The sequence below is a fragment of the Thermobia domestica genome, chromosome 14, assembly GCF_964235325.1.
Source record: "Thermobia domestica chromosome 14, izTheDome1.hap1.1, whole genome shotgun sequence".
NCBI classification, from domain to species: Eukaryota; Metazoa; Arthropoda; class Insecta; order Zygentoma; family Lepismatidae; genus Thermobia; species Thermobia domestica.
Genome location: NC_137467.1, coordinates 84,272,008 through 84,297,027, shown reverse-complemented (window position 1 = coordinate 84,297,027; position 25,020 = coordinate 84,272,008). Strand labels below are relative to the sequence as shown.

Here is a 25,020-nt window from a genome sequence, read left to right as displayed (position 1 = left end):
GTAGAAACGTTTTCAAAATTTTAACTGGAAATCCAGCCTGCAAACGTTCATTAGAAAAACTTAGACGCAGGTGGGAGGAAAAGATTAAGATGAATCTCGCAGAAATAGGAATACAAAGTAGAAACTGGATGCAGTTGGCTAAGGACAGAAGTCAATGGAGAGCTTTTGTGAATATGGCATTGAACCTCCGAGTTTCATACGCCATAGAGTTAGCTAGTTTAGTTAATTCAAAGAATAGGTACAATCTTCCTTACTAAGCCTCGATTGAAACTGGAAGTATCAGAAATCAACAACTTCTATCTCCAATCTACATATATTTGCAGTGTTCTTGAATATAATATTGGTAAAAATAGTTGTTTATACAAACCTAAGATTTAAATCTACGACTTCATTACACAGCAACTGTATTCTCTTTTATTAATGATAATTATTACATTATTTTCCAAGAAATAGAAATGACACTACTTACAGCTAACTGATCCTTCGAACTGTTCAGATTTACAGTTGTCAGCCACTGCGGTCAAAAATACGGTACTATACACAGACAGCATTTTACATTTTTACCGCCCCCGGTCTTAAAAAAAAAAAAAAAAATGCAACTCTCTCAATATCAGCAAATACCGATGTAGAAAATTTGAGGCCATGAGACTTAATTTCATTAGGATAATGCCTGAATATTGTGTGTAAAAGGTGCCGACTTATATAGTATAGCTAGTACAACCACTAAGGTAACAGAGCAGGGAAAGATGGGCTAGCTTCTTTCCATGTGATTTATGATGATATAAAATATACAGTACAATTCCAATATTATGTTCTCGCATTTTGCGAAACATTACTTTGGTTCAGGAAAATAATGATATATTTAAATCCGCATGTAAGAAAATAGAATATCAGTAAATTTTCCGCATTTAATGAAAAAATGCGAAGAAACATAATAAATAATGTATAAAGTATTGATATACCCCTCTCACGAGACGCCATATTTACCAGAATTGGTAGTCCATTTGTATATGTGTATTATCGACAAAATCGAATATGTTCCAGGTGAATCCAGAAACATGCAACAGCTCAGGTGAGTTTATTCATATTTGTATGATTTTTTTTGAGTTCAAAAATGTTAATATTAGCAATTCTATTTCTTCAGGTTTTTGTCACTTTTTACTTTGATGCTTGATTATTTTTGCTCTGGATTTCAGTACGGTATTTTTCAGTGTTCAGAAGCTGAAAACACTGATTGTGCATATGTTTAACACAGTAGATTAGATTCAGTGGTTTGTCATTTAACAATTTGTTTGAAGCAAGCTGTCTTAATGCCTACTAGCCTTCGGCTAGCTGGGGTCCCTCAGACCCCCGCGCTTGCTCAGCCTACGGTCTCCTAACTTTTAAACCCACAATTCTACGGAATTTCAAGTTTCTTTTCCTACTTCAACTATCTTAAAGATAAGATTTTGAATCCCACGAAAATGCCTATTTAAATAACATGAAAATTTCTTCATCCCTCCTTTAGACCCCTTAAAAACTAAAAATATTCACTTTTGGCAACTTTCTTGTGGATTAATCCCAGAAGGCTACAATCATACCAAATGTCATCGTTCTGATCCTGCCGAAAGTGCCTAAACATTTTGGGGTGTCGAAGATATCCTATATAAATAACATGGGAAAGATTTTTTTGGTTTTCTATAAAGCCACTTTAAAGTTGGAATTTTTTATTTTCTGGTGATTTACTTAAGTAACGCTAATTAAAACGTACCAGCATACCGAATTGCAAGTTTTTATTTCAATTCCAAGTACCTAAAATATTAGATTATAGGTCCAAAGAAAGCCCATTTAACTAACATGGGGAAATTCTTCATCCCCCTTTATACTCCCTAAAAATTAAAAATATTCACTTTTGGCAATTTTCCTGAGAGTTAGTTCCGGAAAGCTACAATCATGCTAAATTTCAACTTTCCACGTCAACTGGAAAGTACTCCTTTATTTTATGTCAGTTCATGTAGTTTTATATATAGTTAGGATTTAAATACATTAATTTAATGATATTTCTAATTAAAGGAGTTAAAATAGTAATATTTTATACATCATATTTTTTTCTTTATGGTGTACAGTTCTTTTACATCAAACTCCTCATTCAAGGAAAAGAAATTCCAAAACAATTTGGTAAATAGGGGTTACACTGTATATAGAAAACTGGAACTTGAGGAATTGGATTAAAGGGATAAATTGAAAATAAGGATTGGTTATAATTATTGTGTTCGCCAGATACTTGCCGTACATATCACCAGGATAAAATCTCTAACTTTCACCCCTCTTGATTACCTTTCTGTCCAATTCTGTGAGTTCTGGTCGTCTTTTTAGGTTGGATGGAGAGTCTTGTAGCAGAAGGGAATCGTCCAGATCCCCTGTGTAGGTACTTGACCCTGCTAGGTCTATGTCATGGTCAAGATCGAGATCTAAATCATCGCCACTGCCACGAGATCCAGAGCCCCAATCCTCCTCTGTTCCATCACTAGGCACTCCATCACTCGCCCCTCCCAGAGTGGGGTTCCCTTCACTTGCCGCGCGGCGGAGGTTGCGTCCAAGTCCTGGCTCAAACATCAGACTTCGCCTTTCAGCACTGCGAGGTCTGCTTCTGGAACCAGTTGACCAACGACCACTTGATGGAGACATGGCGGAGAGCGCTGATGATGAGCTGTAAGAGGATATTTATACTATTATACATTTATGATTTAACAGAGTAACATATTATATACATACATACATATATTAGAAGGATCATGCGTAGGAAGTAACAACGATGAGATTGATGAATTACCGAACAACAGGCTTCATTGATAAAGCTCGCTTGTAATTAAAATGTTCTATTTTATTTATTTATTTTTTTATGTAATTTCATTACAGAATTTGTACAAAGTATAATCATTTTCTTATAGAATTACATGCAAAATAATTGTAATAATCATCTACTTTAAAAATTAAAATCAGAGGTTTAAGGGCCTATCCAGTTTGCCGTAAGCACCAGACTGTGTCACGTCATCAGGTCAAAAGTCACTTTGCATGTTAAATCGAATCTGGAGATCCGAAATCAAGATGTGAGATATTTCAAGCACGTAATCTATCCATATTTACTTTACGTGCTATACATCGTTTTTAAGCTCTTCATTATGTCTTTACAATAAGCTATTAATTAGCCATCTTCTTATAGTTTTTGATATATGTGAACGACTTCATTTTTTAAATGGATTATCCATAGACTTAAATGTTCATATTTCGTGATTTTTGCCTATGTTCCAACAATTTTAGGACAATTTACTTTTAAAATATAGAATCTAGATATTCTCTCCTACATTTGAGCTGAATTTCAGCCATCTCCCTCTTTTGGTTTTTGAGATAAGTGGAGGAATTATTTGTTTTTCATCGATTTTCCATTGATATTAATGTTAATATTTCGTGCCTTTTTTGATTATGTTCCATCCATTTTAGGACAAATTGCTTTTCGAATATAAAATCTGCATAGTTTCTTTTCTATATTCACACTGAGTTTCAACCATCTCCCCTAAAGTCTGTTCATATCATTGCAACCGGTTAGGCCCTTTACATTGCTATTAATGCAAATTGTATTATATTCTATACAATAGTTGAGGTTCCAGAAGTAAATTTCATTTTCTCGTTACATGCAGTAATCCAGCCATTTGGTCTCTTTAACCTCTAGTTGACAGAATAACTCTAAAAATCTTTCCAGGTAAAGTTGAGTTGACGAAATGACTATTTATAATTATGTTAACACGCCCTTTATTGCTCAGGAAACAAGAGAATGATGTTTTAAATGCGTCAGTTATTTCGTCAGCTCAGCCTTACCTAAAAAGATTTTATAAAGTTATTTAGTCAACTAAAGGTTAATTATCGTTTGCTATGTTTCAAGAAATTTGGTTAGCTAAAATTTTGAAATGTGAATTATTAGACAAGAATATGACAATAATGTTATTCTACTATCAAAATATCTCATCCACAGAAGTTTCAACTGAATAAAGAGAAACACATACTAAATTTTTGCTAATCGCAGGTAAGGTGTCCTCAGATACAACATCTTATGCTTATAGTAAAATATACTTACGTACAATCTGTTGTATGAGGATATACAAATACTTCTTCAGTCTTTAATCAGAAGACTTCCTGCTTACATGCTGATCTGGACAGGCAGGAAATGAAAAAATCATGCAGACGAGAAGGAACAAAATGGATAAGAGAACATGCTGCAAAAAAGAATGTCATTAAATGATATCAACCTTGGTCTCACTTGCCTGCTGTGTCTCAACTTGTCTGCGGACATGGACTGTGAGTTAGGAGGCGTCATGGCGTGACGAAGGATCCCAGGTGATTGCAACTGCCACGAGAGCATTGACGTATTGGAGAGACCAGAGTCTGAGTGAGACCGAGATTCCTCTTCGGCAATTTCTTTCTCTAATTGGACCAGACCAGTTGGCTCCACATCATAACGAGCCGCGAGTCGTGATACTTCCAACAAGCACAGAACTACATTGCGAGGCTGGCTGTGGAGAACTGACAAACAAACAAAAATTTCAACTTAATAGCTTCCTAACAATAGTTCTTTCAATCTTTACACTTCAAGTAAATGTTATAACGCACAGAGGGAAGTCACATCGATAAAAAAAATAACGTTTTATTGCCTGAAAACAAGGAAAGAAAAGCTTCTTATGTTCTAATTCCTATATATAACAATTAGAACATAACTTTTACTTCCTTAGTTGAAACGATAAAACACATTAATTTATATCAATGTGACTATGTAAATTTTATCGTGAGCCGCCTCTGAACCCAAATGATAACGCTTGAGTAAAGACGTCTTAGTAACAGCTATAACTATTAATCTATTTGTTTTATATATTATATATATATATATATATATATATATATATATATATATATATATATATACATCACTTTATACTTTATATATACTTGAATACTGAAAAGTTGAAAAACGAGGAAATAAGAAAACTTTTCGTTCAAAAATTCGAAGAAAAATATTCAAACCAGAAAAGAATAGGCGCAGATAATAATACACAGTGGGAATACTTTTAACTTTGCTTACAGCAGGCTGCAGAAGAAGCAGTAGGTTACCGCGAACATAAAACGGCTAAGAAACCATGGGTTACAGAGCAGATGTTGCAGAAAATGAGGGAAAGGAAGACGTGGAAACAGGTTGATAAAAAGAGGGCAGAAAGATGTACAGAAATTTGAATAATGAGTTACGAAGAGAAACAGACAGAGCGAGGGAAGAGTTTTACGAAAGAAAATGCGAGGACACAGAAGAATTAGAAAGAATTGGGAAATATGAGGAAATGTATAAGGAGATGAAATCTGTGGAATTTCGGAGGAAACAAGAGTGTATTACGATGGCAGTAGAAAATAAAAATGGGAAGGTAGTCAGCGACAGAAATGATGTCGTAGAAAGATGGAAAGAATATGTGGAAGACTTATATGAGAGTAGGGAGAGACTGTGTAGCCTAAATGTTGAAGTAGAAAATGAAGTAGGCGAGGATGATAAAGGATTTAGTATTCTTCGGGATGAGTTTGAAAAGGCTATATCAAAGATTAGGAATGGAAAGGCAACCGGGATAGATAATATACCAATCGAATTCATTAAAAATATAGGAGACAAGAGAAAGAAAGGATTGTTCCGACTATGCAATGAAATACATGAGACAGGGGAGTGGCCAAAAGACTTCCTGAAGACGATCATGATACCGATGGCTAAGAAATCGAACCCAAAGAGATGTGAGGATTATAGAACTATTAGTCTCATATCTCGTGCAGCTAAAATTTTGCTCCGAATACTGAACAGAAGGTTATATGGAAGAACAAATGAAGAAGTAGAGGAGGAGCAGTTCGGGTTCAGAAGAGGTAAGGGCACATGAGATGCTATTGGATTATTAAGGGCGATCGGTGAAAGATTTATAGAAAAAGGAGAGAGGTGTATGTTTTATTTATCGATCTAGAAAAGGCTTTTGACCGCGTGAATTGGGAATTGTTGGTGGGAGTTGTAAAGAAGATAGGGTTGGAATGGAAAGATCGAAGACTCATAAGAAACTTATACATGAACCAACAAGTAAGTGTTAGGATAGGGAAAGAACTGACGGAAGAGAGTGCATTTGGAAGAGGAGGTCGACAAGGATGCTGCCTTTCGCCAACACTATTTAATGTCTATCTAGAAGAGATAGTGAAAAAGAGTTTACATGTTGATGACGGCATTTCGGTAGGAGGTAGAATGATTAGATGCATCATATTTGCAGACGATATGGCGCATGTTGCAGAATCTGAAAATGAAATCGGTAAAATGTTAGAAAACTTGAGGATGGGCTTTGAAGAATATGGGATTAAAATAAATAGAAAGACAAAAACCATGGTGATTGAAACGAAGAGGTCTGTGTCAAATAAAACAAGTGAATAGTTTTCGATATCTGGGTAGTGTTCTTAGTAATGACATGAAGTGCGAACGTGAAATAAAAGCAAGGATAGGAATGTCGAAAGAAGTCTTTAGGCGGAAAAAAAGTCTGTTTTGTGGGACCTTGAATAGAGAGTTGAGAAAAAGACTCATAAAATGCTTCGTGTGGAGTGTTGTACTGTATGGGGCGCAAACGTGGACATTACGTAAAAGTGATGAGAAACGACTGGAAGCCTTCGAAATGTGGGTGTGAAGAAGAATGGAAAGAATTAGTTGGTCCGAGCGGAAAACGAATGAATGGGTGTTAGAAATAGAGGAAGAGAAAATAACACTTTTGAATATTGTTAAGAAGAGGAAGAGAAACTGGTTGGGACATTGCCTAAGAAGAAATTGTATCATGAGGGACGTCATAGAGGGTATGGTGGCGTGAAGAGAGGTAGAGGGCGAAGGAGACTACAATTAATGGATGATATTAAAACAGAAAGATCATATGTGAAGACGAAGAGGTTAGCGGAGGACCGTGGAGCATGGAAGCTTCTCAGCTGCTGCAAGTGACCTGCCAGTAAGGGCAGAATACCTATGATGATGATATAAAGGAAAGTCATCTTTGTGGAAACACCTCATTTAATTTCATGTTATTTACAAATATTACTTCTTCCTTTATTCTTTACTAAAATTCTCATTATTATTTGCTATCATTTTCGTATATTTTCTTGTATTTATGTAGGTTTATATGATTAATATCTTTATGTCGTATGCAGAAGTGTATGTTAAAAAAAAAAAAAAAAAACTATGAATGTGGAGTCTAAAACACACACGGACTTGGAATTTGAAACATCTAATTTAATTTCAACATATTAAAATATATACAAATGCAGGTCATTCTAGCTTTGAAACTGCATGTAACAAATAAAAATAAAATATGATCAAAGCAAACACTATTACTAATCTGCAATGTGCTGATGAAGGCAATAATATATTACCGATACTGTAACACAAATATTTAAATAATAAGCAGTTGGTTTGATCGGATTTTATTCTTTATTTAAGATATGAACTTATTATATTTCTACTGAAGTTAAGATATGCTCTCATTAATTTAACTGATTTTTTACGTCCGTATAATTTTTTTTTTAACAAATTGTATATAAGCAGAATATGTACTTGTTGATTTCCATTTCCATAGTTATGAGCTTAAAATTTCATAACATTTGAAAAGGAATCTGTAAGATTCACTGCATTAAGAGTTGACAAGTTTTAAACTTCTGTACAATTGCGTGCCATATTATTTATTAAGTGTGTGACAGTACAAAGAAAAGGTTTGGGTAAATTTAAGTAAAGGAGACATTACATTTTCCTTGTTCAAAATATCAGAATTACAACTTCAAAGTAGCAACCAAATATTCACTATGCATTTAACGAAAATGTATTTTCACCTGATATTTGTAACTACTCTCTGAGTGTATCTGAGTTAAGACTTCTTTAAACTATGATTTATATCAGTGGTGTACACAGAATTTCATCAAGAGAGAATGTCAAGCTCCCACGCACATATCTTTTTAGAACATGTGCAGTATTTCTATGCGTATTTTCATAGGTTGTGGTATGTTCAAAGAGGGGGTTAAAAACTGGAACCCCTCCTTGCGTACACTATTGATCAATATATAAATTCTATATGGAGCAGATAACATAAATCAAAGAACTGATTTACAGTATGTCAGTGAAATAGAGCGCACTTTGAAACAGAGCATCTGTGGTGACATCTGTTGGTTACAATAAAGATTGACCAGTGCGTAGTAAGGGAGCGAGAGTGGAGGAAGATCTGGCAGTCAATGCAATGCAAACAAAGACATGAATCGTGTGTCAAATGAGGACTTTACGAAGAGAGCAGTGCAGTATTACATGAATGTCAGTGGTCGTAATCAAAGAAACTCTATCGCATACTTTGTGAAGGAAGGCAAACTACTGCAAGTGATACACAAAATACTCGAACGTTTCTGAGCAACAGGAATGACTGAGATAAACCGATTACAGGACGACCCACTGTTAAGTCAATCCAAGCAGTTATGAATACGGTGTGCCGAAAATTCACGTCAGATCCAACCATTTCTGTACGCAAAGCCGCACAGAGACATCTAATGTTAGGCAAATCACAACTTTGCAATTAGGGTAAGAACACAGGAAACTGTCCCAAAGTAAACAGTAGACCAAGAACAACATACAACAAGAGCGTGCTAAGCATTATGATCCAAGTGATGTTTTATTCTGGCCACAAATGACAACGGCACATAATGTTCGTGTTGTTATGGATTATCTTCGTAGTCAAGGCATTGATTTCGTTAGGAAACAGGACAAGGCGCTAAATGTGCCGGAAACCAGAGGAATTGAGAAGTTTTGGGCTCTATGCAGGCAAGAGTATGCTAGACAATCCAAGCACCCATAAACTGTTCTTGGCTTCTAACGCGTGTGGTCCAACGTCAAGCATATTGCTACCGAGCATGATAAAACCACCATATGGCAAATATGGAATGTACTCCGTGCTACTAGCACTCAAGAGTGTTCGACAAACTTCGCATGCAAGGAAACAATAGTAATATGTGTAAAGTATCTGTCACCTATTCCCTTGAAGCTGTATGTTTTTGCTTTTGTAAAGTGCGCCTTACTTGTCGGATATGCTTTATTAATAGTAAAATGTTCCAATTTACTTTTGTTATTATTATTATTTATGTACTAGGTAGTATACTTTATTTGAATAAATATTTCAGTACATATGAACTGGACTTGGAACAGAAATAATAAGATGTTTCAATTATTTGTACAGATATTGTATACGTTATGATGTGACTGATTGTTTGGTACAATAGTAGAATCTAGGTAATTATAACTAACATTTAGAGAGCATGAAAATTCTAATTTTTTCTCATTGATGATGGCACTAAGTAAAACTTACATAACATTAGTGCTTCATCGACACAAATACTATTTCCTTTCATTCTTATTAATTTAATTAAATTTTACTACAACATGTCGTCCAGAGCAGAATCTGACGTTCAACAAAGGAACTAACAAATAACAAAGACATATTGTACTATACAGTGTATTCATGTTTTAATTATCGAACAATTCTTTCGCTTTGTCATCTAATGTTGCCTGGTTATAATCTCAAATTTCCTATCTAATGAAAATAAACCTAAAGTGAACCCAAATGAAATACAACCACCGAACATTGCATGAAGCATAACCAACGTAAAATTATAGTAAACTAAACCCTTAATAACATTTCTTTAATGTTTATATGATATCAGAAAATAAAATTCACCCAATGGACCAACAACCAGAAATCAAAGACAGAGACGATAACAAGGATTTACTTCAACAGCTGTTACCGAAATTCAAGAGAAAGGTCAATAAAGAGCTAGAAGAAAAGAATAGGTTATTGTCGGAAAACCAAGCTCTTCTGCAGTTGTATAGAGATCTGGTAACCACTCATGTAATATCATCAGAAGAATTTTGGGCACAGTACGCAAATCAATACACAAAGAAACAAGAAAATAATAAACAAGATACAGGGGTTTCAGGTGCTTTTTTGGCTGATATCAAACCACAGGCAGATGGATGCAATGGTTTAAAGTACAATTTAACCCAAGATGTTATCGACTCCATTTTTAAAACATACCCTGCCGTGAGAAAAAAACATTTGGAATATGTACCTCATAAACTTTCAGACCAAGAATTTTGGACCAAATTTTTTCAATCTCACTATTTTCATAAGGATAGAATAAATGCTGGAACCAAGGATATATTCACCGAGTGTGCCAAACTCGATGAACAAGAAATCAGAAAAGATTTGGATAATGGTATTAAAGATCTACTGGTCGATATTTCTTCGTTCGAGGATACTAGCCTTGATGATTGTTATGGGACTGGTGTGGAAAAAACTACAGTGCCTCAAACTGTTAATATCGTGCATCAAAATATGATTAAGAGGTTGAATCAACACTCTATCATGATATTAAAAGCCTGCCAGCAAAATACTTCCTTTAACAATCAAAGTGACCAACAGGATTCTTCTACAGTTTCAAGCCAGTCAAACGGAACTGTGTCCAAAACTAATTGTTCAGAAATAGATAATGGAAATACTACTCAACTTAAGTCAAAAAGGGAGAGACTTCTAGAGAAATTAGAGTACGATGACCTAGAAGGCAGTGCAACAGAATCAGGCCATATCTTAAATCTCTCCAAAGTGGAAAGGTATCTTCATGGACCAACTTCTGGATTGTCTCAAGATTACTTGAGCAATGACGATTTGTGGAACAATATGGATGAAGTACAGCGTGAAGTTCAAAGTTGGAACTCGCATCGCAGAACGAAGGAACTACTGCATCCTGCGACGGCTGTTAATGTGTTAGGAGAATTAAGTCCTGGTGGAGCTTTAATGAAAGGGTTTCAGCAACATTCATTATCACAATTGGTGCCTGCTAATGCAGAACAAGAACTGAAGAATATGTACACATCTTTATACGAACTACTAATGCATTTTTGGGCATGTTTTCCTACTACTTCACAATCACTAGAAGAAAAAGCGGTGCATATGTACGAAGCCCTTAAGAGATTTCACTCTGCAAGACTGAAAGTATTCGAGGATAGATTAATGCGTGAGTCTCCAATAAGTCAGAACCTTACTAGTCATTTAAATCAACTTTTAAATGCAGCATATCACAAATTTTCAATTTGGCAACAAAAGAAGATGCAGAGCCTAAGGTAGCAGTTATGGAAGATGTTGTTTAGTGTGTGTAAGAGAAATTGTTTTGTATATTAGGATTTTTTTTCTCAGAATGTTGTGTAAAATTGTGGCTAAACCAGACAACGGTAGCTTTTTGCAAAAAACACGAACAAGTAAATATGCTTGATAGTACAAGAGAAATTATAGTTTATAAACAATGTAATAAAAATTTTCATCTGACGTACAAGTCTTAACTACGAAAATACATAAGAAAGAACAGAAATCAACTGGAAGGAGTTTTTATACATTAATTGTCCGAGTCAGAATTTATTAAAGAAATTTAGTAAATTTGAAAGAAAATACAGAAACGATTAGATAAAGTGAAGATTAAGATTAGGAACTAGATTTCTGGGTTTTCGGCAGCTGTGGGCATGTTAGCTGTCATATGTGAGGGATGACGTCCCTTGGCGAACACAATGCCCGAGGAAGGAATAAAGAAATGGGGAAGAAAAGAAGTGGCCTAGCACTATTATGATAGATACCATCCCGGCATTTGCCTAATGTGAATGAGGAAAACCTTACTCAAGATGGCTGGACTGAAAAAGCTATCACTTTTTCGATCCAGTGTCCTCACTGGGAATCGAACTTGGGAACGCTTGCACCAAAGACGACGCGACGGCCACACAAAATGAAGAAATTATCAATTATCAGTTCAGATAACTTTTCAGTTTTAAACCGTAAATATTTAGAAAATAAAACAAATTTTTGCAAGAGTTAGTGAATAAGTAATTACGAAATCAAGAAACTACCAAGGAGACTTAGAGAACAAAACCGACAATTAAATGCAAGATTTAGCATTATCAACTAGATAAGTGATATTGGAAGCTAAAGAACAATTTCATAATGAGCTTACACAGACGGAAGAGTGAACTAATGGGAATGTTGATGATTTACACACTGAAAAGTTGTCATACTATACTTTGTAGAATCATTAGCACAAAGGAATAATAATAAATCTAAGACAGGATAGTAAAATAGAGGACAAAATACTTACCTTGAAGAAAAATATTTTATATGATCTGAATAAATTACTACGTAACTAGTACGAAAGAATTGAATTTTTCCTGGTGACGAGGTTTCAGTAAACTTTCTCGGGCTATCAGCCAGGTGAAGATATTGACATCCGACGTTTCGAATGCAGTAGTTGCATTCATTTTCAGGGATTGTGATGAAGCAGCCAGAGATGTTGGCATGTATACAGGGTATTTCAAAACAACACCGATAACGTTTGGGAGGTAGTTGATGAATATTCAAGTTATATGACCGTAGAAAAACACTCTCTATAAAAATTGTTTCGTGGCTTAGGCTTAGGATTCTGAAACAAGTACTTTTGGATAGCGCATATATTAGTTACTAAGTGAAGTCTTGACCCGACTTCGGAAAGCCCCACAGTTTTGGAGCTATGAACCTTTAAATTTCATTTTTTCATATTTTCGGCAGCCTATAACTTCGAAAGGAAGCATTTGTGCACCCAGGTTGGTCTATACTTTTCGTCTTATCTTGGTGTCAGGAATCACCTCTCAAACGTTGTCGGAAACAGCCTGTATATGGTGACTATTTAGGGGCTCGTTTATACCTCCGCCCTTATATAGCCACCATATATACTACATGTCATCACAATGTCTGCATTCGAAACGTCGGATTTCAATATCTTCACCTGGCTGATAGTCCGAAAAGGCTTACTGAAGAAACGTAACTAGTAAGTTTTGGGCATATGTTCGAAAGTAATTTGTGCCACATTTAATATTAAAAAATATATATATTCTCTTGAAAAATTGGAAGTTTGCAAAATGAGAAACAAACAAACAAATAAATAAATAAATAAGAATTATAACAACGAAATGTTTACTTATGAAATTAACTACTATAATTACCTAAGTCATCACTTTCGAAGAGGAGATTTTCGTGCACCCCCAGCTTCCTGCAGAACCGGATAAAATTCTCCATGTTGTCTCGAGAGAAGAAACTTCTTCTGGCAGCATTCTCCCAGTAGCGAGATCTAATAGTTGGTATAGGCTGCAAATATGTAAGGCAACGAGGAATTACATGCATACACATAAATAAATAAATAAATAAATAAATAAATAAATAAATAAATAAATAAATGTTTTCATATTCCAGAAAGTCAAAGGATCTAGTTAATTGGGATATACTGCAAGATGATATTAACAAAGTTTATACTCATTGTAGGCATCGAACTGAAAAATCTTGACCGTAGGCGTTTCAGCAACTACTTGTTGCTTTCGTAAGTATATTCTTTAAGGAATCAACATTGCTTTCAGAATTACATTATCGTTAGTTTCCCTATACTGTAGAAACAATTTAAACTTAGTAGTCTAGAAATCAACATTTGATCAACACTATTCTAAGTTTTCTTTGTTTTACATTCATGTTTGAATACAATAATATACTAGTAGGCTTTGGGTTTCTTGGGTACAGATAATGTGTCAACTTTTTTTCTCGAAGTTTCAATAGAGACAAAGAGAAAGCAAGACAAATATAAAACGACAAAAACCTAGAACAGTGTTTTATTAATCCATCAAATGTCGATTTCTAGTTAAAATAATAATAATAATAATAATAATAATAAAAAGTTCGTAAAAATAGATTAGTATAGTTACGAAAAATACAACTCAGCTCAAATTGTTTTTGCATAGTGCAGGGAAGACAATATAATTCTGAAAGTATCCTTGATTACTTAAAAAGGACAGGTACAGATATAAGAAAAAGTATTTGCTGAATGGTCTATAGATAAGATTCCAGTCGGGTGGTTAACGTGAAATAGATAATTAATATTATTAATATTAGATATGCATTCCACTAATTTATTAATAAAACCTAGGTATGTGATCTTTTCATCATCAATTTTCAAGTGAAAACAATTATCCTTAGAAATTCTAGAATATTCTGCATTTGGTCTCAAACATTAGCGCCTTAATGTCATAACTTCTTGCCTCAATGTCTTTACCCATGCCTTCTTTTCATGATATTATTTCCTATTCCCACGTTTACTCACTAGTCAGACTAATTGTGTAGATATTAGCACATGTTAAGAAGAAGGAAAAAGTCAATGTGAGGACTCTGGTGTTCGAATCTTGATTTTAAAAAAAAAGAAAAGAAAGTTTAGCACCCATGTCTAACATTATATGCACTAAATATATCCATTACATAGCACTGAATCAAGATACCACTTTGTTTCTTGGATTCAGAATATTTAAGATTAATACAAGTATCAAATGTCAGAAAGGTGTCTGTGTGTCGTATCGCTGCGTACCGCAAAGGAAAAGCACTCAGACTACAACCAGCTAAGTAATATCAGTAAGCCGTCTGACCGATTGTACCGAAATTAATTCCCGAGTTTCAAATATGTGTCTAAGAGCATTCAAGGAAACGTGACACTGGTTTTTGATATTGTAACTTACATGTTTTTAAAAATGCATTTATTAAAAACAGAAATCAAGAGTTGGAAGGTGAATTTACTCATGGAAAAAAAAAAGGAAGATTTCTGATCTGAATGTGGTGAATAAACTCTCATTACCCAAAACTCGAAATTTGAAAATACTTGAAATATAGTTTCTCAATAATAATAATAATAATAATAATAATAATAATAATAATAATAATAATAATAATAATAATAATAATAATAATAATAATAATAATAATAATAATAATTAATAATAATAATAATAATAGAATAAACCTTGACTGTAATAGTGATAAAACAGGGAGACAATGTTATCTTGTAGGCAAGTCTTTTGGGTGATCTTTAGTTCATAGGACTTAGACAAGGACTTATTGAGGAGTTCTTTGTAAGTTTATTTTCAAGTTCCTGTATGAATTTAAAAATATTTGTTTGCATCATTTACTAATGTTACAGATCAAATAGCATTAGTACGTTTTCTCACAATGGGTTGGACACTGTCTAATTTTACAAAGGCAAACCTTTTAAACACGAGTCTAAGCACCAGCAGTACTTTATATAAAATATATTAGAACAGAGTACTCATCTTCGTAATTTCAGTTGTGTCAACACTATTCGTTTTGATTTTAAACATTTTCAAGTTTTGAATAATTATTATACTCTCAAATTCGAAACAAATAATTTTATTATATATACAGGGTGTAACATTAATGCATGGCCAAAAGTGACGAGATGATTGCGGACATCCAAATAAGTAAAAATGTTTCTATAAACATGGGTCCAATGCCGCTTCGTTTCCGAGATACAGGGTGTTTAAATGTCGAGTCCCTCCAATTGCTCACTATGGGAAAGCAAATGGAAATTAACATGCACGGTAGTGCATGGCAGCCAAGTTCCGCGAAGAAAATGAAAACTGGCCTGCACTGCCGTAAGCATATTATACACGAACAAGAGTTTTGGGTAAAATCGCCGATTTCGAGGCTTTGTAAAAACGATTCTATTAAGGGTAGAAACATGAAATTTAGAATTTAAGGAGAAATCCAAGAGATGTACTCATATGCCAAATCTCACATTCCTACCTTCAACCATATTCGAGTACTGGACCCCTAAAATATGCAGTTTTCAGGCTCACTGACTCACTCATCAAATTGATTAGGTACTTTCCAATGAGATAGAGACGAGAAACTTTGCATAAAGATACCCTATAACGACTTGAATTTGGAAAAAGTCCGAAATCTGAGGAATGTGCTATAGGAAACTTTTTATTGGCAAAAAACTGTCCTTAGCAGGGAAAAAATAGTTTCACTCGCTCACTCATCAAATTGATTCGGTATTTTCCAATGAGACAGAGACGTTAAACTCCGCACAAAGGTACCCTATAATGACTTGAGTATGGAAAAAGTCCGAATTTTGAGGAATGTCCTATGGAAAATTTTTTATAGGCAAAAAATTGTCCTTAGCCAAGCAAGAAATCGAAGATTACAAGCTATTTGAAAGGTGTATATCATAGGAAGGAAAACCCGAGGCAGTATGAAACTGCGCAACATGCGAGTCATATAATGAACTCCGTAATTTCGCAATGTGGAAAGGTAGAGGACAACTAAATATATTGAAACACCAGCTATGTCTAGTGATGTAGCAGCGAGGATTCAGCATCAAAGGTTTTAGGCCCCGTTGATACTCTTCGTATTTAGGTAGTGAAAAATGAGATGTTAGTGATCGTGATTTTGTAGTTCGGGTAAATGAATTAGAATCTCGTTTAGACATAACTCTCTGACAGGTATTTAACACAATAAATCCTCCCCGCTGTTCTAGTGGCTAGCATGTGCGCCTTTCTTGTACAGGGTTTGGGTTCGATTCCCGATGGGAGAGCCCTTGGGAACTAATGTTGCATGTGACACATTATGACTCCTTTAAAAATGTACAATTTTAAATTTAAATCCAGCGATATGCCACAATTGAGAATCCCAATATACGATATTGACATGGTGAACTACAAAAAGAAGTGAAATATGAACAAAAACACCAGAGGTGCAAAAAGTGCAGCCAAGTTCGTCAGCCTCAAAAAGTGTAGAGATGAGGATGGATGAGCCAAGTTCCTTGGCCGCTTCATCTGAAACGAAACTGGAACTTGGCGCGAGGTGTCAAGAAAAATGATGTTAAGGAACCTTAGGGATAGTGGTGGTGGGCGTGGTGGGTTCGGGACCACCATCAACCTTAGGAATATCAACTTTGCTAAGGCGCTAAGGCACATATACAGTATACTGCAGTAAGATTGGTGGTTCGAAACCAAGACAAGGAAAAATTATATTCCTCCACGAAGTGTCAAGGTAAATGATGTTAACGAGCCTTAGGGATGGTGTTTGTGAGCGTGGTGGTTTTGGGGGTCACCACTAGCATTAGGGCTGAAATGTCCCGGTCGTGAAACTAGGAACAGACATCTTAATGTATTCGAATATGTTAGACACCTCGCGCCAAGTTCCAGTGTTCGTTTCAGATGCAGTGGCCAAGGAACTTGGCTCATCCATCCTCATTTCAACACTTTTTGAGGCTGATGAACTTGGCTGCACTTTTTGCACCTCTGGTGTTTTTGTTCATATGTTCAATATTACATGAATAATGCAATCAAGTGGAATTATGCCTGTGCAAATATATTTACACTAACATAGAGAATGAAACTAATCAACATTTGAGGTCATTGGGTTGTCAGTATTGCCAACCTGGTACACAGTGTTGTTTTAAAATAGCAGAGAGACGTCCAAACGTTAGCATATGATTGCTGACATCGAAATTTTGCTAAACATGGGGTACTGTCTTCCGAAGTTTATGTGTGGTATAATCAAACGCTGTGGCCTCCATCGAATATCTTTCTCAATTACTTATCTTTCGAAACATGCAATAGTTGTGTTCTATGAACTGTTGTTTACTATTGTCAGCCGTTGACTTCACACTTCGACGACTTGTCTTCCTGAAACGAAGCGAAATCTGCCCCATGTTTAGGAACGTTTTGATGTCAGCAATAATATGCTAACATGTGGAAGTTTAATGCTATGTGAAAACATAACACTTTGTACCAGGTTAGCAACACTGACAACCCAATGACCTCAAATGTTGATTAGTTTCATTCTCTATATTAGTTAAATGTATTTGCACAGGCATAATTCCATTTCATTGTATTATTCCTGTAATTATGAACCTTTCCATTCCCTTTTCCATAATGAGCCATTGGAGAGACTTGATATTTGAACACCCTGTATCTCGGAAACGAAGTGGCATCAGACCCATGTTTATAGGAACATTTTTACTTATTTGGATGTCCGCAATCACCTCGTAACTTTTATGCATGCATTAATGTTACACCCTATATATAGAGTACATGCATATACAGGGTGTTTCAAAACAACAACAACGTTTGGGAGGTGATTCCTGACACCAAGATAAGACAAAAAGTATAGACCAACATGGGTGCACAAATGCTTAATTTCGGAGTTTAGGCTGCCGAAAACATGAAAAAATGAATTTTAAAGGTTTATAGCTCCAAAACTATGGGACCTACCGTAGTCGGGTCAACACTTCACTTAGGAACTAGTATGTGCCCTATCCAAATATTCATGTTTCAGAATTCTGTGGTACTTCCGCAACAATTTTTATAGAGGTAGTTAGCCAAACTCCCTCCATAAAAAATGTTGCGGAAGTACCAGAGGATTCTGAAACTTGGATAATTGGATAGGGTAGATACTAGTTTATAAGCGAAGTCTTGACCCGACTATGGTAGGTCCCATAGTATTGGAGCTATGGACCTTAGAAATTCTTCTTTCATGTTTTCGGCTGCCTATATCTCCGAAAGGAAGTATTTGTGCACCCAGGTGTCAGGAATCACCCCCCAAACGTTGTCGGTGTGGTTTTGAAACACCCTATATATATATATATATATATATATATATATATATATATATATATATATATATATATATATATATATATATCGGCAGAGACCCAAGTGAAGAGTAGTGTGGGTGTGATAGAAGGGTTTATTGTGGAAGTTACCTTGCACTAAGGATCAACTTAGTCCATATTTGCTCAATTTGGTAGTGGATGTGTTGATGAATTAGGTGAAAATTATAGTGCCATGGAATGTACGCTAAACTCCTTGCGTGTACAAGCAGCGTGTCTTGGATTCCATACAGAAACCCAACACAGAATACAATCTAGTTGGCTGAGCTGGAAAAGGATGAGCGAGCGGGGTGATGTCAAGAAAGTAAGTTGTAGGTTAAAAGGCAGTACGATAATAAAACCGTGATGTACAGTAGTGAAACTTGAAACATCACAAGACCCAGGAAAAGAAAATGACAGTGGCAGAGACAAGAATGTTAAGATGGATGTGCAGTGTGACGAGGAAGGTTAGATTAAGGAACGATTACGCAAGAGGCACTATTAAGGTGGGAGCGTTGAATAAAAAGTTTTAGGAATGGCAGCTGAGAGGAGTTGCACTCGAAGAACGAAGAAAGGATTACTATATATGAAAGAGAATCGAAAAGCTAGAAGTAACCAGAAAAAAGGACGGCCCAAGATGAGATGGAACAATACGCAAAATGATATGAGGGAGAGGGGATGAGAAATAGAAAACACTCAAGTTAAAAGAAAGTGGAGGTAAATGCAAACGTGAACCTCCTGTGAATATGAAAAAAGGTGGAGACAAAGAAGGAAACGACAATAATCTAATCATATAGTAATAATATTAATTCCAGTAGTAATACTACCTTCTGTACTGATCATAGAACGGGCCGTCGGATGATTTGAATGTTATCACAGATTATTTCCGATAGGTAGGCTATGTTGTACCGATAGGAACGTGTACATAGCGTTCGAAATCCTCTTCAATTTAAAATAAAATGAGACACTAATTGTTCTACTACAACCAGTACAGAGCCGGCTCTACCATGTGTGCAACACGATCATTTGCATGGGGTAGCAAAATCTGTCCGAGCTATATTATTTAAAATAGATATTTTTGTTGGAAACAGACTTTATGATGATGGTAGTTAAATTTACTAAGCTGACCTTCTATTTGAATACTACATTCATGAATCATGTTTAGGTCGCATTAGTTTAAGGTCACATGGACAGTGCTAAAGCAAATGGTCAAACAAATGTCTACATGAATTGCTTGATTGTTGTCAAATACAAGAACTCAATTCTCAAACTGTAGTGAACAGCTGTTCCATTTAGTTAGTTATCACAGTTTTGATATGGAAATTAGTATTGTCTTTGTCACAAACAAGTTCCTTGTCATTGTAAACGGAAACAAGTTTTTTTTTTTTTTTTTTTAAGAACAATCAAGAAATAAAATATGAAAGTTCTAGTTGCACTTGAATTGCAAACTAATATATTGACATTGAAGCTCCATATTGAATTCTATAAAAAGGATCACCATCTTTCTTCCGCAAGTGTGTTTATCTTTCACGAACATAACAGATTATTAGCCTATTTAAAGAAAAATATACATAATTTATATTTATACAAAAAAAATGTATTTGTAGCGTTTAGGCCTTTCTGAGTTCGAGTGCTGTTTCCCCCTCTTTCGTTGTTTATAATGGGGTAGCATAATTAAAATCGTAGCTTATTTTAAGATTTGTTTTTCTGGGGAAAGGGGGAGCAACAAATGATGGCATTGCACAGGGCAGCAAATTGCCTAGGGTCGGCCCTGGCTACAACTGCACGATCACTTCAGTAAACTTCAACGAATCCACCTAAAATGTACCAAGGGGCGTCATTTCAGACTTCGCTTGGGGGGGGGGGACAAGAGTACCCCCGACATAAGACTTTCACGTTTTGTACTAGTATATTAGTAGACAATCTATTAAAGTATGTGTGCCCTTCCTAAATGAAGCCCCTGAAATGTACACGTAATCTTTAAAAATAATAATATAAATACTCACGCCTTGTACACGTCCTGCTTCAAGTGCTCTCTGCGCTCGTTCCTGAATGACTTGTGCAAGGCGACAAACCACTACTCCATTATCCAGTACATCTAGGAAATTCTCAGCTGTGATGTGACAGGTACCTGCAACAGAAGATATCACAACTGATAAATCTTAATACCACCAAAACAATGTAATAAACAAACATAATTAGCAACTCTCAAGCTCGATAATTAAATACAAGTGTAATAATAATAATAATAATAAACATGGTTTATTTGAGTTGAAACAATTATTCTGATTTTGCTTGTTAATAGATGGAGGAACTCATCGCAGACAACGAGAAGTAAGTTTTGTATTTGCACCATGAGTTTATAGAATAGACCATGTTTGGTCTTGAATATCATCTACGGTAAGTTTAAACGGTGTATTTTCCAAGGTAGTGGATGGGAGAAGTAAATATAATTTCCTACAATATATTCTAAGTTTGTGGCTATTTGAGAATGCGTTACCGAAGCGTTACCCCCTAGAGCGAACGCGACCAAGGTGGCTATTTGATAACTTTACTTTCGCCAGAGTTATAAATCACACTGTAAGCCAGTCAGGGTGTCCGGATCTTTTTTTTTTTTTTTTTTTTTTTGCCAAGTCCAGGTCTATAATAGCAGAGTTCCAGTACTCGACACAAAGCATCTTCAAAGCAGCTATTTCTTTCTAAAATCCCCTTGCCTGGCAACACGTCTTTCCTTTTCTCCCCTTGCTTTTGACATCTTTTAAACAGCAGGCGGTCTATTGTTCCGAAACGCACCAAATACGCTCGAACTGACGTTTTCTCCGCGTTTTATTGCATTCGCGTTTGTGATTGGCCATCCACATTTAAATACATGGTCAACGTATTACAAGCGTACGCATGAGCAATAAAAACGCTTTGCAAACGCTACATATAGCCGGGGACTTACTACTCGTTCTTCACTTTTCGTACTTTTCATTTTGTTGGTTCCCTAACGCTATCATTTTCTTAGACGTCTCACGATTATGCCTGTAAGGCTAAGGGAGACGATGATTAAAGCAAGTGAATGATGATGGAAGAATGGTTGGAATGAAAAAGTGGGAGGAAATGGGAATACCCCGAAAAAAAAAAAGCACGATGTTGTCTACCACAAACTTACTCGGCCGTTGTCTACCGCAAAATTGATTTAACATATTTTTTTTTTTTTTTTGTTTAGTGGTCACTACTTAATGCAGATGAGTGAAATCTACTACTAAACAAACAAACAAATAAACAAAAATTGTTTAACAATTCTGAGACATAAGGGTGTCACTTTTCCTTTGTTCCCTGACAAAACTGAAAAATGGATTTAGCATGTTTTTCTTCTATACCCCTGAATTGCCCCTTCTGAGTTTGGCAATATAATCAATAGAATAGTAATATATGAATGAAAAACGTGAAATTTTACTTATATCGGTAGAGAATCCTCCCCAAGCAAAATCTGAAATGACATTGCCGAATACATACAATTTATTGTCCTAGCAGCATAATTGGTAAACCTTATGTATCTTCATGTAGGGGCTTTTGTAATGTAATCAAAAAATTATATGCTTTCCCAATTAATCCAAAGAAAAATACCTTTTTAAATAAATCATTGATATTTATTCCTGCATATGAATGAGGAACTTCTCAACACAAATTTTAGACATTTTAATATGAAACCCGCAACCATGATTGATGTTCATGAAAGATATGGCAACATAGCGTAAGTCACACTTGATGTTAAGCTCTGTTCACATGTTCTACTTTTTTTTTTTAACGTCTGTTGGTGTCACAGAACAGCCTTTTAAACGCCTGGTCTTTCGTACAATGTAATCATACACTTTTTATGGCGCCAAGATCTTTCGTTCTTTACGTTCTTGTGGCGGGCGGGAGAGAGGAAATAGAGTGGAGCTCTGTGTTGATCGCGCGTTAAATGAAAGGAGGGAGGGAGAAAGACCGACTCTGTTTCACGGGCAAGAGAACTTCGCAGTAGATTTTTTGAAGACTGATTGATTGTATTTGCCTTGTGATGCTCATATATAAATCATTATGAAGGAAAAATGAAACACTTTTGATGCATTTTACGATTTCGGAATTTAATAATTTTTTTTGTATGTATGTTTTTTTTCAAATATTTAAGGAATAAATTAATATTCTTGAAATACATTTCAAATTAATTTACTTCTGAAATGTTACTGTAAAAACATGCATGTCAAGTCACAGATAAATAGGTATTTCAAATAAATAGCGAACTACAAAATACAACTAAGTAGAAAATAGCACCATGTCGAAAAATAATTTTAAATTTTACAAAGAAATATACTACATAAACACGAATTTCTCTTGTTTTCATTAGCTAAAGATCAGAATTATTGTGGCAGAATTCTACTTTAAAAGTAGGTTTCGTCTTGGTGTTTATAAAAGGAATGGTCAAATGAATTTCTCATTTGCTTAAGAAACGATTAAAATCAAGTGCATAGGTCTACTATAACTTCAATACATGGTGAAAGTGTTATTATATCCCTATTCATGTATGTGTATCTATAATCAGATTTTCGCATAAAACTACCAAATTTTGTACTCGTATAGCACCAGATCTAACGCATACGAAACCATTTTTCGATTTTCTGCTCGGAGTTAGGGAAATTTGCGAAGAGCCAAAATGTATGGATGTTTTGGCGCTTTTATAAGAACGCCTGTCCTATACGTAACCAACATTACATATTAGTTATACGGACTTACGTACATAACTGCTCAGGATAAATACCCGGGCAATGGAAAAATGGTTCGGCTCACCTGCTGACGGTCCCGTTAAACATTAACCAAGCCATCAAAACGGCTTGAACTCCAGAGTTCGAACAGCTCGAGAACGAACGAATTCGACTATCCAAGTAGTATACTGCGTTCAAGCAATGTTCTGCACAACAACATGCCACAACCTAAGGATTATCGCTTCGATGAATGTTTACTGAACATTTTTAGTCAAATGAAACAAAATTTAAATTTCCATGAAAACTTGTGGATTTGTGACGACACCACTTTTAATTTCTTGAAGGTGTGGGGAAGAAGCATTTTGGGAGGTTATTTTTGTGTACCGAAAATAAAAGAGTTTTAGCCTACATTACATGTCTGGGGGGGGGAGGACAATGCCTGTCCTTCTTGCCCCTCCTCTGATGTCGCCACTGTTGTGAATGTCGGATGAAACACTTTTTAACGTAAGTGGCCATTAAAGAATCATTTTCGGTAATGTAGTGCCTATCAACAATCCACATTTCTTACTCCAGAGACCGTTACACAATGAGAAAAGACAATGAGATGTGCCGTATCAACACAAGGAATAGCTGGTCCATACTTTTATGAAAATGATTATGAAAACATCCATTTCCAAATGGGGGATTGTTAAATTAGAGATGGGTGCATTTAGAGGACGTCACTTTAGAAAAAAAAAGTTATGCTTTGTTTTCTGCAAATGGCATTCATATAGTCTACTTGTTTTAATGTTCACAATTACGTAATAATGTATGTGCATTACGCCATCATAAAAATTTCCCTCTTTATCATTTACGTTCTTATAAATCCCTTTAATAAGTAAATATATGTACTCGAGTGTGCATACCATGATGTGCAAGACAATACAAAATTATATATGCAATCGTTTATATATATACATATGAGCTTATATTGCAGTTCATTCTCTGATTATGACTGATCTTTCACTTGTGCAAAGAGCGGAAATAAATAGCACGCATCAACACTATTGTTTACACTTGCGTGGCTTATCGAAAATATCACTAGTCGGAATGAATAAATGAAATTCAAATTGCTATTAATATGTTTTTGTTACACTCAAATGCAATGGAACACTTGCAATTGATACTTTTTTATATATATCTTAACTGACATCTATGTTTACGCATGTGGAATATATAGTGTACAGAGTGTGACAGGCTGTCCGTATGAGCTACTTTATTGTTTTCCAATGATTGCTTGAGAAGTGATTCTGCATTTATTAGAGCGCGTAAACAAACCACCCTACGAAAACGTTAGGATTGATTCAATTGAATTTTTTTTCATTGGTAAGAAGCACAAGCGTTTATGACGCTTGGTAATTAGGGTAAGAAAAGTGAAATTCATGAAACAAGAGCAGTTAAGATTTTGGTTTCAAGAAATGGTTCCTGCTGTATCTTTTTTTACGATAAGTCGAAAGATTATTAGCGTGTGTCTTTGATTCATGTAGTTCAGGGTTCCTAGACCTAGGGTTCCCACTATTGGTTGACCCCCATTCAGGGACAAATATTTGACGATAGCCTGCGAATACTCATTTATCTGGGGGTGACTTCGGAATCGAGAAACACCTGCTACCAGATTTGAAGCAAAAAGAAAAAAGAAAGAAGAAAACTT

General features: G+C 35.3%; 1 protein-coding gene and 1 pseudogene across 5 annotated transcripts in view; one reads left to right on the top strand and one right to left on the bottom strand.

Moving 5' to 3' along the window:
* Positions 1–25,020, bottom strand: part of LOC145670240 (growth arrest-specific protein 2-like) — a 370,305-nt gene that overhangs the window by 22,627 nt on the left and 322,658 nt on the right. For 4 of the 5 annotated variants that reach the window (XM_081738641.1, XM_081738636.1, XM_081738637.1 and 1 more), the window contains 4 exons: positions 20,610–20,734; positions 13,121–13,262; positions 4,284–4,557; positions 2,317–2,689 (listed from right to left, as the gene is read on the bottom strand). In XM_081738641.1, the coding sequence (XP_081594767.1) occupies positions 2,317–2,689; positions 4,284–4,557; positions 13,121–13,262; positions 20,610–20,734 (914 nt within the window). The remainder of the gene's footprint in view (positions 1–2,316; positions 2,690–4,283; positions 4,558–13,120; positions 13,263–20,609; positions 20,735–25,020) is intronic. The other variant, XM_081738640.1, reaches the window with a different exon arrangement.
* On the top strand, positions 9,610–11,462 carry LOC145670644 (general transcription factor IIH subunit 1 pseudogene; annotated as a pseudogene).